The 14760-nt window shown below is 44.7% G+C and overlaps 1 protein-coding gene across 9 annotated transcripts in view; it reads right to left on the reverse strand.

Moving 5' to 3' along the window:
• Nucleotides 1-11056: 11056 nt before the first annotated feature.
• LOC133080635 (leucine-rich repeat-containing protein 37A2-like) overlaps nucleotides 11057-14760 on the reverse strand; it is a 65607-nt gene continuing 61903 nt past the window's right edge. For 6 of the 9 annotated variants that reach the window (XM_061176667.1, XM_061176668.1, XM_061176663.1 and 3 more), the window contains 4 exons: nucleotides 12275-12324; nucleotides 11596-11650; nucleotides 11399-11514; nucleotides 11057-11262 (listed from right to left, as the gene is read on the reverse strand). In XM_061176667.1, coding sequence (XP_061032650.1) covers nucleotides 11160-11262; nucleotides 11399-11514; nucleotides 11596-11650; nucleotides 12275-12324 — 324 coding nt within the window. In that variant the 3' untranslated portion in view covers nucleotides 11057-11159. Of the gene's footprint in view, nucleotides 11263-11398; nucleotides 11515-11595; nucleotides 11651-11892; nucleotides 12072-12274; nucleotides 12325-14760 lie in introns of those variants that run through there. The other 3 variants (XM_061176664.1, XM_061176665.1, XM_061176666.1) reach the window with 3 other exon arrangements.

Here is a 14760-nt window from a genome sequence, read left to right on the forward strand (position 1 = left end):
TTGAGTTTCAGAAAGAAAGGAAAAAAGAGCAATCCCACTCCCTCACCTCCCCACACACACACATACTGGAAAACAGACCTTCCTCCAACTTATCCAAAGGTTCCTCAGCCATGCCAACTCCAGGACTCCTGCACTCGTGGGAGGGCAACACCACCTCCGAAGCACAGAAGAACTTCAGGCTATTGCTTCTGAAGTGGTGTCACAATATCTTCATTTTCCCTTTCTTCAAGGTTAGAAAGATCCTGAAGCTGTTAGGATTTTGAATTAAAGGCTAGACTTCCAAATATTCTGTTGTTAGAAATAAAAACTAAACTCCAGCAATCCCAGGTAATAGTTTAGGTATGCTATAGCTTCAAAATCAAGTGAGACTTGCAAATGAATGACTAGATATGGACAACTCTTTTTTATTATATACCATACAAATACTGGAGAAAACTATGGACGCCACCATCCTAGTGATTGAGATTATCACTAATTCTAGGTGGCAGGCCAATGCTCAGATACTTCCATGTGGAAGCCTCTCACATCTCCTCCCCATAGCCCTGTTCTATTCTTCTCTCTAAAGTCTAGGATTTCAATGTTGAAAGGAGTCTGGTTTGTCAAAGAAAATCTACAGAGTTTACCCTGATGATCCTTTTTGACCACCCATTGAAACCAAAGTGGTAATTTGCCAATTCTTGGCATCTGGAGCTGTTTAGGGCAAGCGTATTATGTTGAACCGCCTTATGTCTGGTGCCGAGACGAACCTAAAGACCTAAAAGACCTAAAAATATCACAACCCTACATAGAGACTTATTTTGGATATACCTGAGATTTATCAATACCAATTTCATAGAGTGGTTGTGAAGATTAAGTAGGACATTTTAAGCAATGAGTGCACAGTGAGCCCTAAATAAATGTTATTTATTATTTTTAAGTCAGTACTTTTCTGCATCATTTCCAGAGCCCCTGATAAATCGGAAGGTTCCCTAACCTCTGGTGGTGAAAGTGATGATGAAAGCAAGCAAGGAAGCCCAGCAGAAGCCTATTACAGGGCTGGGGGTAAGCAAAGGAAGTGAACTGTTTTAGTCGTTTCGTCCTGTAGCTCCTGCTTGAGAATATGACCTGAAGAGGAGATAAGATGGACCTGCCACTGAATTAGGACCTTAATCTGTAGCACCCCCTCCCCAAGTTACTAAACCCTGTTAGAAGAGGGAATAGTATACCTCTATAAAGGTAAATAAAGCAACCAAAAGAATTAGAGGTTCATCTGCATTAACAAGCTTCTTTGAGAGTGCAAATATTTCCAGTCTTAACTCTCTAAATAACTTACATATTACTGTGGATTTTTTACATCACTAGTTCTTTCTTAAGTGTCTATTTCCTTTTTGAACAGGGTGTAGTATATAAATATAGTCATAAAAATTCAAATAATACAAATAAAGTCAAAGCATTGTTAATTCTTTATTGACTTGTTTGTGCATCTTCCTCTGTCACTAGTTTATGAGTTCCTGAAGTGCTTGAAGGAACCATATATTATTCTTTCCTTGTTACCAGAAACAAGCATAGATCTTGGCATATAGTAGAGGAGGGATGGTCTGTTGACTGAGTGAATGAATGAGTACATAAGAAAATGAAATTACTTTCTCTAACTGAAGCTGCCTGCTGGGAAGGAGAAATGAAGACTAATGTTTAAATGTTGAGTGTCACAACATTAAAAACAGGGAGGCTAGGCCCTGTATGGTGAGTCATAATGGAGCTGTCCTGGACAATTAGGAAGCTTCAGAAGGGCTCTGAGCCCCTGGGTAGTAGAGACAGTTGACATCTGGGATAACCTTGCCACAGTTCTTGCTGGCAAACATTTCCCTTCGTGCTACTGAGAAAAACTCAGATACATTAGGCCTTTCCTTCGTTTTATTTGAAGATGTTATTCTCTTGTCTGTATTTATAAAAAATACAGGGGAAAAAAGATAAGAAGTATATATACCTGCCAATGAATAAAAGAAGACATAATTGGAACTTCCCTGCTGGTGCAGTGGTTAAGACTCCGTGCTCCTATTGCAGGCGGCCCGGGTTCGATCCCTGGTCAGGGAACTAGGTCTCACGTGCATGCTGCAACTAAGAGTTCGCACGCCACAGTTAAGGAGCCTGCGAGCCACAACTAAAGGAGCCTGCCTGCTGCAACTGGGGAGCCCACGTGCCGCAACTGGGGAGTCCTTGAGCCGCAACTAAGGAGCCCGCCTGCTGCAACTAAGACCCGCTGCAACCAAATAAATAAATAAATAAAATTTAAAAAGAACGCATAATTAAATAGGTAACAATTTCGGGGGTGTGGGTAGTAAACTAAGGCTCTGCATTAAATAAAGAAATCTAATACGAATGCCCTTTCCTCTCAACTCTATAGTGACTTGTAGAACATTTTCTTCATTACTCTATCAGTGACGGGCTTTATGCTGTGAAAATCTCAGAACCTAAGCTTATGGAATGGTCTTAATGTCCAATATAAGAAAAGAACTCATTACTCACAACTGATACTAAGTAACTGTTTCATAATCTTTCCAGGACCATCTGTAATATCTGAGTGGTTATGTGAAATGGTCGCAGGGTCCGCAAATTAAAGAATGTCTGACACGAAATCATTTCAATCCCAGGGAGTACAGCCAGGATTGAAGAGGGTGTTAAACAGGGTACAGAAGTGGGAGGTAGTGTACCTGGAGTCACATCTGAGGAGAGTTCTCAGATTCAATAAAGGCGAAATCAGGAGTAAAGAAATATGGGTAAGAATAGGCAGCAAGGTCAGTGGGAAGTAGCCAGAGCAAGAAGCCAATCAGAGAAGACACACAATTATAAAGTGAAAGATCTGGGAAATCTAAGCCTCACTCACTTATTCAGAGGAATTGAAAAGGTCCTTGAAAAAGGAATGGTGGCTGAATGGAGGCACATAATGAAATGTTAATTCTGGGGAAGTAAAATTGGATGGTATGTTAATATGGAATAAGGTTTCTACAATGCATTAAAGAATATTTTAACCATTTTCTGGAATCTGAAGGGAGTTCTGAATAGGCAGTTTGAGAGTGATGATGATGAGGAAGCCTCCTTTATGTTACATCTGACAAAAGTTTGTCAAGCTCGGGACTTCCCTGGTGGCACAGTGGTTAAGAGTCCGCCTGCCAATGCAGGGGACACGGGTTTGATCCACGGTACAGGAAGATCCCACATGCCGCAGAGCAACTAAGCCCGTGTGCCACAACTACTGAGCCTGTGCTCTAGAGCCCGTGAGCCACAACTACTGAAGCCCCCGTGCCTAGAACCCGTGCTCCGCAACAAGAGAAGCCATCGCGATGAGAAGCCCACGCACCGCAATGAAGAGCAACCCCCGCTCGCCGCAACTAGACAAAGCCGGCGCGCAGCAACAAGACCCAACGCAGCCATAAATAAATAAATAAATAAATTAATTAATTAGAAAACAATTTGTCAACCTCACACATTTAAAATCCACATAAAAGTAAATATAAGGAAGACTCTTGTGAAGATTTCTTAAATTAAGGGGCAGCATAAAATGACATGGGGTTTAACATCAGTTAAGTTTGGGTTTGGTATGTAATTTCCACATTTACTGTCATGAACCTTAAGTAAGTCCTTAACCATCCTGAGTTCGAGTTTCTTCATCCAAAAAAAAGAAAGAAAGAACTGGGGAACTGGGGGATCAGTGGAGCAGTGCATCTGAGAGCATTCTGTACACCACAGTGCTGTACAAACGTTGGCCTTTTTTTTTTTTTTTTCCCCCCCTTGGGATCTTAGTTCCCGGACCAGGGATTGAACCCGGGCCCTCAGCAGTGAAAGTGCAGAGTCCTAACCACTGGACCGCCAGGGAATTCCCGATGGCCTATTAGTTTTAAATTCAGCACTTCATCCCAGTAGAGCGAGGAATTCCACATTTGGACCCACCTGCACTGGAGATGTCTGAAAAAGCTGCTTCTGGTCGCATGCCTTTTGCGCTCTGTGGGCATCCCTTGCTGAATAAAACTTGATGATGGCATAGAACCCAGGACCGGCCACTGCTGCGTTTGGGAAGGCTCGGACCGAATACAGAAGGCCAAACTGGGAGAAGACTCTGAACAGAGAATGCTGTAGGGTGGTCCCATGCGAATTAAGTGCAGGAAATTTCACGCCCAGGAAGCCAAACCGCCCGTTCCCTTCTATTCCCCCAGCCCTTCGCCGCAGGCAACTGTGGTGAGCCTGCAACTCCAAACACTTCTCATTTCAGCAACAAGTTTCCCTCTGAAATCCGAAGCTTCGAGAAGCATTAGGAGGCAATGCCGGCTGTTGGGAACTCTCTCTCAAAAATCTGTGGGGGTGAGCTGACTGCTCAGGTCGGCTCTAGAACTAAGATTCCTCTCAGCGGAGACCACAGGCAGATGAGGTGCTGAAGCAGTACCCCGGGGCGCCCAGTTACTGAGGCGCGGGGTGGCTTCCTGCACCCCTCCCTCCGCCCCGGCTCACTTGCAAGGCCTCGGCCGTGGGTCCAGAGCTCAGCTCCCACACCAGCAAGGTTTTGTCACCCCCGATGGGAACCGCAAAAGGTACCAATGCCACTATCCTACCGTCACCGAGCGTGCGCGGCTCGGGGCGCAGGTGGACTGCGCCTGCGCCCGTGCGCCCGCGCCCGCGCTTTTTAAATACGGGAGCCTGAGGGGCGGAGCCAGCTTGGTGGCAGTGGAACGAGGGCGGTGTTCGGACCTCTCCCTCGCCCCTCCCACTCCGGGCTTGTCTCTGCCTCTAGTTCCCCTTCCGCAACTCCCGCACCCAGAAGTCTTGGAGTTTACCGCTTCTATTCAAGTGTATTTTTAGCGTAGAGTCCAAAGTGTGAGTTTACAGGATCGAATGGTGCGGACATTTTTATAGCAGCTGGCTTCATCTTCAAACTCCCAGAGAAGACTAGAGCCCTAAGTAGTTAGCGCTAACTATCCACTGAACTTTAAAAATTTAGATTTCCTGACTCTGTGTGAGAAATGACCACCAAAGATGCAATCCTTCGACTTGAGTGTTTTCATGAGTCTTAAATATGCAAATCAAGGTATAACTCATTAAAGCCATCAACAGTCCAGTATGAAATCCTGAAAAAGCTGGTTTCTAGCCCATTTTCCTAAAGTACCCCCAAATCACCGAGCACATTTCACCATCCCCACCACGACTTTTTCCACCTCAATATATCAGACCCTTAGCCCCACCCATTACCTACTTCTGAGCTCTTTTACTTCAAAAATTGTTGACTTTGGAGGAATTACTTGGATCTTGATACTGTTTCAAACCAATAACTATAGATTTATTATCCATATCATTATCCATTGCATTCATTGTATGTATCCATTTATTCATTGTATCCATTATCTGTGTATGGAGAAGATCCATACACCTTCTCCAGAGCGATTAGGAACACCTCATGAACAATATTTACAGATTTATCATCCTTTTTCTAGTACCTAGCACACTCATACTCTATTAGGTACTCAAATATACTTGGGATTAATTCGTTGCGGAGCACGGGCTCTAGGCAAGCGGGCTTCAGTAGTTGCAGCACGAGGGCTCAGTAGCTGTGGCTCGCAGACTCTAGAGCACAGGCTCAGTAGCTGTGGCACACAGGCTTAGTTGCTCCGCGGCATGTGGGATCTTCCCAGACCAGGGCTCGAACCCATGTCCCCTGCACTGGCAGGCGGATTCTTAACTATTGCGCCACCAGGGAAGTCTGGAAGGCGGATTCTTTCCCACTGGACCATCAGGGAAGTCCCAGGTTCAGCCTTTTAAAGAAGCATCCCAGAGATGTTTGAGTGTAGAGGTCCACAGACCATATTTTGAGAAATGATATTTCCCTATAGACACCTTTCCTCTGGCAGCTCTTTTGAATGGCAGCTATGTTCTCTCCGATGCTGCACTGCCTGCAGTCTACCCAGCTTTCATTCCAGTGAGAACATTCCAGAGACCAACTAAGGATCAACTCCAGGTGTTTCTCCAGTCACCTCTGGGCCTGACTGCATGTCACCAGCAACCAGTACCTCACCTGCTGCCCAACTACAGTGACACCTTCCAGATTTGTGATCAGCTAGCTCTCCACCATGTTATTCTATGTGGACACCACCCCCCTTTTACAAAGACTTGGACAACCATAAGCCTATTAAAAAAAAAAGGATTAGGGCTCCAGGACTTCTCCAAGTACAGGTGGTGCCTCCTCACCATACCTGTATACGGACGCATGTTGGATAGTGTTGGTTGGCTCTTGACACCCATTTCTACCCCCTTCTCTGCAGGTGCTCGAAGCCTGGGAAGCATATTTCACAGATCCCCTCGACAGCAGGGTTCTGCCAATAAAATGTACTTGTGTGAAATTTGGAAGGTGGAAAGCAGATGGAAATCATTCTTTCCTCCTCTGCAGCAGACTCCATATTCCCCATCTAGTCACCACCCTTGGGGCTTTGGGGCTGCAATGACCTCATCAGTGGTTTCCCAAAGTTTCCTGACTTCTGAGTGGCAGCAGCAGTTTTGAGTCTATGGAAAGCAGCTGTGGTAAAGTAACCTGAAGGCCAGTGCTACAATGCCCCCCATCCTCAACTTTCACCACCATTAGCCCCCTCGATGATAAGCACCAACTGTTTGGATATAATCTTTCTTTCTTTCTGGCTTTTTTTTTTTTGGCTTGAAATATCTAGAGTGCTTTCTATTTTCTTGTCTATGCTAGTTTTAAAATATGTCCGCAAATTCTTTGACTCTTCTTTCTTCAAAAGGTGGAGTCTAAATCCCCTCCTCTTGAATGTGAACTGGAACGAGTGACTGACTTCTAACCATGCTATGTGGCAGAAGTGGTGCTATGTGCCTTCTGAGGCCAGGCCGTAAGAGGAATAACCTCTCTCTCTTGCACAGCTCCCTCTGGAGGAAGCCAGCCATCATGTAGTGAGGACATTCAATCAAGTAGCAGGTGGACAGACAGGCCCATGCAGGGAGGAAAGGAGGCCTCCGTCTAACAACCAGCACCACCCTGGCAGCCAGGTAAGGCAGTGAACCATCTTGGAAGTGGACCCTGCAGCCTCAGTCCAGCCGTCAGATGACTGCAGCCCTGGCCGATATCTTGAGGACCTCGTGAGAGACCCAGAGCCAGAACTGCCCAAGATATTCCCCTAAAGGCTTGACTCAGAAATTGTGAGGAATAAAAGTTTATTGTTGTTTTGAGCCACTATTTTGGTGTGATCTGTTACTTACCACCAGATAATCAATACACTGTCTGATTCAGGGGTTGAACCAGACAGACTTGAGACCCTCAGTGTATTGAACTGGCATATTAATGAATGATGCCCTCGTCACGGTTGGGGACTTCGGTCCTGGGCTCCAAGTCTTTTCCTCTACCACAATACTTGCCATGCCAACAAGCCACAGATTTTCCTGGGCACGAAATTCCTCAACCCCCTACTGTGCAAATATACAGTAGGGTTTTATTGTTCGGGGGGGAACTTATAAGCAGAACAATAACAGAGTGCGCTCAATCCCCCAAGCTTTCAGAGAAGGGGATTAGACCAGACTTAGCTGGACTGTGTGCCCCATGACCAGAGTTCCCGTAGAGGAGGAGCCAGCCTGGAGTGCGTCACAGTTACAGGGATGGTGAGGCAGGGAACGTCTATACTACTAACAGTGGCAACTGCTTGGTGACAGAAATGGTCGCAGTAGGAGGGGGAGCCTAGTTTTTCCATTGAGCTCGCTGGTAGCTGCTGAGCTAGCTTTTTGCTGAGCTACTGAAAGGGGAAAGGAATGAGTGTCCAGAACGATGCGAATTATTTCTCATCACCTTCTGGATTCCCAACACCTCACTGATCTCCATTCCCAGGTTACATTTGGACCTGATCATCTGGAATTTGTCATGAAAAATCTTAAAAGTACAATCTTTCATTCTCTGAACATAAGCTCTTGTCCTTTCAGTTCTCACTCACGTGTATCCAGTGTACATGCTCTTCAGTTGCATCAAAACCTCGGGTCTGGTGCCCCATTTCCTCCCAGTTCCTACTTGGTCTAAACACTCAAGTTGACCTCTCGGCCTCTCTACTTTTAGGCCACCATCAAAGTACTCTTTATAAAACTCAAGCTTGGTCGTGTCTCTTCTCTGTTTAAAACATTGTAGTTTGTGCTCTGTTTGGTCAAGGCCATGTGCCTTGACCAGGCCCTTTGGGATTGGTTCTCTGCTCACCCGCACAGCCTCACCTACTGCCCTTTCCTGCTTGTGCTTCATGCTTGGGAACACCAGACTGCACACGCTTCAAACCCACCCAAGGTTTCATGCCTCTTGCCTCTGTACTGTCCTCCGTCTAGAATGCCTTTCCTTCATCTCGTCCTCCCAAGAAACTTCTGTTTGGCTTTCTTCTTCTTCCCCTCCTCTAAGCCAACCCTCACATTTACTCCTTTGCAGCCAACCAAGAGCTGAACCACTTCTTGGTACACTGCCATTGTCATGTCAACACACTGTCTTCTATGTATAATATGTCTTCAGGTGTCTGTGCCTCCTCTCAGTCTTAAGGCCCCGCAAGAGCAGGGACTTTGTCCTAATCAACTCTTTCCCCAGCACCAGGCACAGTGTCTGGCATATAATCCAGGCCCAGACCAAGTTCTACCTTTTTCATGGACCCTCCCTAGTTTCCTAACCTTCCCTCCTCTGAATCCTACAATTTTCTTCTCTGTATCATTTTTGCCCTAATCATATATTGTCTCATTTCGTTATCTTTTAAAAAGTGGCTAATTTCTCTGACAGATTTCATCGGAATCAGAATTTGCATTCATTTAGTAGCTGTTGGCCTTGTATCTCCCTCTCCCCTTCTATCTCTCAGGTCTCAGTAAGGAGTTCGGCTCTGAGCTAGTTTGTCCACCATAAGATGGTGACAGAGGCAGCCCCAGGCGGCCATGTTTTGTACCACCTGACCCTGGGCACCCCTCCTGCTTCTGGGCCACAGCCAGGGATGAGTCCCTGATCCAAGGAGAGACAGCTCACTCACAGGCTGGCCAGGTGAAGTCTCTGGCTCTGGCAAAAACACTGCCCAATCTCGGTCAAGCTGGGCCAAGCAGAATCTTACCCTTGGGAATTTTAATTTAGAAATATGGTAGGGTAGCATTTGACACTAATAAAAAATTGTGCAAATCTCAGGTAGTATGATACAAAAAATATTCTCTAAGCCTCATTTATGTACCAACTTTGAAATAATGGAAATATCCCAAACTAGGAACCTGGAGCTACCTGGAATCCTGGTCCACACTTTGGGAAGCCCAGCAGTACAAGGATCTCTACCCCTGGTTTCTCGTCAGCTCCCTGTCTTTGTGACCACCTCTCTTATTGAAATCAGACCCCCACTCATTACAGAGTTTGAGCGGGCATGGGGACTTTCCGCTCCTGTGACCTAATAGTGTAACCGAAGTGCCTAGTACTGCACCTGGTCCACAGCAGGTGCTCAATAAACAGCAGCTGCCTCCTTCTCCTCATTATCATCATTGTTATCAACTCTTTGGTGGCAAACACAGCTTATACTTCTCTGCATCCCTGTTGGAGTCTAACAGTTCTGGGCTCCAACCTTAACTCACACTTTTGGACGTGGCGCCTTGGGCCCTTGAGCAGGTTACCTGCATTCTTTAAACCCTGTTTCCTATCTGTCAAACGAGGATAACAAGATATGCTTCCACGGACCGTTGGGCTAAATAAGAGCATAAGATGCCTAACCCAGGGCTTGGCACCAAGCAAGCAAGTGGTAAACGTTAGCTGCTGCTGCTTCCTATTGTTAGTAGTATCAGTCATGCGCCTTAAACACAGTAAATACTTGTTGGCTCACTGAAGTCACCGCCCAGAGAAAAACACTTGTTTTTCATTCTCAGTCAGAAACTTTGGGAGGTGACTTGGGCAGGCACTGAGAGAACAGATGTCTCTCATGCAGCATCAGCAAACTCATAAATCAGAAGGACTGATGGGCCGTTCACTTTGCTTGGAACCCCACCCAACCGGCAGAACCTGCTGGGCTATCTCCCAGGCCCACTGATCCTCTGGGGGACCGTGTGCTATCACCCCATGGCTTGCACCGTTCTTCACCTCATATGACTAAACCACCAGCACTATCTGTGGTCACCTTCGTAGATTATCAAATCTTGTTCATTCAAATTTCTTTTACTCATTAATGTATTTAACTCTCACTGACTTAAGAAATGTGATTAATGACTTTCTTGGCAGGAGTGGAAGAGCCTTTTTTCCACCTTCCGCAGGTGGCACTGTCACTGTATAATCACTTGGAATCATGCAGCCCTGGGCCTGTGCTGGGTGAGGCAGGAGGTGGGTAGGTTTGGTGCTGGGCTGAGCTGGAGGGAGCCGAGCAGCACACAGCTGACCCGCAGTGGGGTCAGGAGAGGCCAGGGCCTGAGGAGGGCCATCTTGGGCAACGGCTGCTCTCACACGTTCTTCTTTACCCTGTCTTTCTGGCCCCTCCCTGCTAGTTATCCAACGGTTGGGATTTTTTTTTAAAGAAAAAAAACAACCCAATGGGAATTTTCCACCAGCTTGAAATGGTGGAGGACCCCCTACCAAGACAGGGTACACATTCGTACATGAGTTTGAGAACTTGGGAGAAAAGTCAGGCCTTGGCTCCACAGTGGAGGGAATCCCAGTGATCCAAATATTCTGGCAACCCCAATGACCGTACGAGAGGGGCCAGAAGTAGATGATCCTCTATGGGCAGGAGGTCGAGCATGTTGTAAATAACTGGTACGTGATGAACCAGGAGAGAGAGCACCAGAATAAATTGTTATTTGATTTAATGATCTATGCCCCTGGAGGATGGTATGTTTTCCAGTTCCCAGGGACTGATGATACTGGGGAAACAAGGGAGGGAAGCCCCTCTTCATCCTTCTACTCATCCTCCTTTGCCCACATTTCCTCTTGTGGAAGTACTGGCTACCATGAGGGATTCTAGTTTAAGCTCTGCTTCTTCTTGCAGGCCCCTGTTATTGGTATATAAATATTCAACTATTTACATTTTAATTCCTTACCACATGGTTAGACTTGGTTATGAATTTATATACTTTAGTATGAGAAAAGTAAGTATTTTACAAGCAATGCTGAGAAGCCAATATTAGAAAATAAAATTTGCAGGTGGCTTGAGGCAGAACAGGGCTCACTCTGTGGCAGTCTCGTGTGCGGTCTCACTTTCCTCACCCGCCTCTTCATCAACCCAATATGCAGCCAGAAGCTTCTCTGCTGGGGCTTTGATGACTTCCCTGGGGTAAGAAGAATAATGCCAAGGCTTTTACTTTTGAAAGGAACAATGATAGTTTTCATTATTTCCTCATTTTAGATGAGAATTTTAAATTGTCCCCTATCATTTACGGTACATCCTTATAGAATATCTCATACTCATCAGAAGACTCCCTGTCGTGTAGCTTTTGTGCCATGTTTTCCTTGCGTGTGGCGTTGAGAGGCCTATACATATCCCTAAGCCAAAGTGGCCGCCTTCTCCCAAAAAAGCCCTCCTGGAACACAGAAAGGGAAATATTAATTCAGCATCTCCCCTGCTTTCTCTGGCCACAGTACTATATCCCCTTCAAATTTACCTGACTCTCACTTTCCCCTGAGCTTCTCTTACGCAGCAGAAATCGAAAAAAGCCCCTTGGAGGAAAACACACAGAGTTAGTGTTACATGTCATTTTTCATCTCTCTCACAATGTGTTATCTCTGGTCTTATTAGGACTAAACGGGTACCTCAGTCCATAATCACAATGAGCAAAATCACCACAGACCCGGGATCTTGAAAATCATTCCATGCATGCTGGCCTTCCAGAAGTTCTCTGTGTCTGTCCAAAATGGCCCCCCCCCCCCGTGTCTCTGGGGAGACCTTTGCATGTGGCTTAGCATGGAGTACAGGCAGGATTTTCAGCCCCGTTCACCTTTCTTGGCCCTTGGCCAAGTGCCCTCGTGCAGTGAAAACACTGCACAGCGGCGCTGGGCAGAAACACGATACTCTCTAGATGCGCTCCACACCAGTCCGCTTCGGACTTAGTCGCACATGCAGCATTTGCTGGGGGTGTGGCTGTGGGGAGAAGGTGCTTTTATTTTCCTGGCTGCTCTATCCTACTCAGCTTGGGCTGGGGAGCTAATTCTGCCGATAAATAAATTAGGGTAAACCATTAGGGTAATGAAACATTCTTCCTGCCTTTGGTGAGGAAATTGAAATAGACGAGTTCTAAGTTCTCCTCTAGTTGTAAAATTCTGCTTTAAAAGACCAATATTTACCTTCTGCTGCTTTTTTTATCTTCCCCTTTTGCAATTCTATGAGAATAAATCTGTTTTGAAAGAAAACATGATCATGATTATCCATTACAACTATTTCCAAATCCTTATTCATTCCTTTTTACTTTAAATCTTATCTACCCAGTGAGATGATAACTTTTTTAAGGAAAGGAATTCTACCCTGTTTAATAATCCTTTGCCTCTTCCACAGTACCTAACTTGGGGTCTTGCATGCAGCTGGCGATATATTTTATTGACTGTTTTAGATAACGTTCAACAGATCGTTCCTAATAAAAACTCTTAGAAGTAGGAAAAGAAAATAAAAGTATCTAGCAGAAACCTAAGCCTTGTTTTAAAGTCAACAACAAGAGTAGGATGCCCATCATTACTGCTACTATCGATCAATGTGGAGGAGGTCTTAATCAGTACAAAAAGAAAAACGAAGTATTGGAAAGGAAGAGACAAACACATTTGCATATGAAATGAGGGACCTAAAAAGACCAAAAGAATCAACCGAAATTTTATTGGAAGTAACCTGAGTAAGATGGCCACATACAAAATCAAGAGATCAACATATAAGCCTCAATAGCTTTCCCATATAACACAAATAACTCACTAAAAAACAGAAGAAACATCCCATTTACTATATCAATAAAAATGCATAAAGTACCTAGGAATAAACTTAACCAAAAATTTGGAAGACCTATGTGATGAAAATATTAAAACTTTTCTGAAGGACATTAAGAAGAAGTACTACATGGCATGAGATACCAGCCTCCTAGAATGTTGTAAAGAGGTCAATTCTCCTCAAATTAACCTACAAATTCAATGCAATCCATTTATATCCAAAATAATTTTTAAATAAAACCTGGCCAGCTGACATTTGGTAGAGAATATGTGTAAGAATAGTTATGAAATGCATGAAAAAGAAGGTCAAAGAGTAGGACCTTGCCCTACCAGATATAAAATATGTTATAGAGCAACTGGAATTAAGCAGTGTGATATTGGTACTGGTACAGGACAAGATAACTGGATCACAGAATAGAGTCCAGATGAAGATAGTATATGAGACCAGGGAAGAAAGAATAAACCATTCAGTGAAAGATTGGAAAACAATTAGATCTTCATGTAGGGGGGGAAAAGTTAGATCCCCTACCTCAACCACACTAAAAAACAAATACAACAAATTCGAGACAGATTACAAAAGTACTTGAAGAAAATATCAGAGATTATTTTTACGTCATGAGGTGACAAAGGCCTGGCTAACAAAACCCACCCCACATGAGCCATGAGGAGAGGACGGGCAGATATGGTGGCAGACTGTCAACACACCTCCTACTCTGCACAGCCCTTGCCCCCTTTTCCCCTGGACTGTTTGTCTTCTTCTTGTGGACTTATAAAACTCTTGGGAGTTCCCTGGTGGTCCAGTGGTTAGGGCTTGGCGCTTTCACTGCTGTGGCCCGAGGTTCAATCCCTGGTCAGGGAACTAAGATCCCGCAAGCTGCACAGCATGGCCAAACCCTGCCACCCCCAAACAAACAAACAAACAAACAAAAAACTCTTTATAGTAAAGAAATACTGGTTTTCATTGAATTTCAGTGTTTCGAATCTTTCCAGTGTTTTTGTCTCTAAGGAGACAAGACAAAAGAGTGGAGTAGGGAGCACAAGCTTTGCAGTCGGGTGAAACTGGCTTCTGCTTTTGGTTTGGCCACTGGGGCCTTACATTGATCTCCTTCATCTATGAAGGAGGGATAGTAATGTCATCCTCACAGAACTGTGGGCATTAAATCAGAAAATATATGGAAAACTCTTCATCTTACGCTTGGCATGAATCAGTGCTAAGCTGGTGTCACAGACAAGATGGTGGAATACACCAAAGGCTCTGCTTGTGGCATCAGGCTCTGAAGGCTCTTTCCCACTATAAGACTATAAAAATATTGCTTTTATTTCCTTCTAATACCTTTATGTGGCCTTTTTTCACATTTATGGAAATATGTTTATTTAAGATGAAAAATGGGGATCTGCTATTCTTTACCCCCCAAATAGTTAGGCAGCTATTCTATCACCATTTATTCATTTACCCCACTGACTGGAATATTAAAACATGACATTTCAGAAGTCTTAAGAACACATGGGTCTATTGCTGGACTCGATGCTACTTCAAATAAATATTCGGTTGCATGATTCCTCGCTGTGGAATTGACATAACGCCTCATCTCTCTTCCGTTGAACACCATTAGTGTCTACCATAGGAAGAACACTGCATGGTCCCTGTCCTCGAAGAGCTTATCATATAAGTGGGGAGAGGAAATAACGGTTAGGACTCCTCGCTTTCGCTGCCTAGGGTACAAGTTCAATCCCTACTTGGGGAACTAAGATCCCGCAGGCCAAAACAAAACAAAACAAAACAAAACAAAACAAAACAAAACAAAACAAAACAAATGCAAGGTTAAACTCTATAGAAGTTAGAAACAATAAAAAGGGGACTT

This window comes from Eubalaena glacialis, chromosome 19 (genome assembly GCF_028564815.1).
Source record: "Eubalaena glacialis isolate mEubGla1 chromosome 19, mEubGla1.1.hap2.+ XY, whole genome shotgun sequence".
NCBI lineage: Eukaryota > Metazoa > Chordata > Mammalia > Artiodactyla > Balaenidae > Eubalaena > Eubalaena glacialis.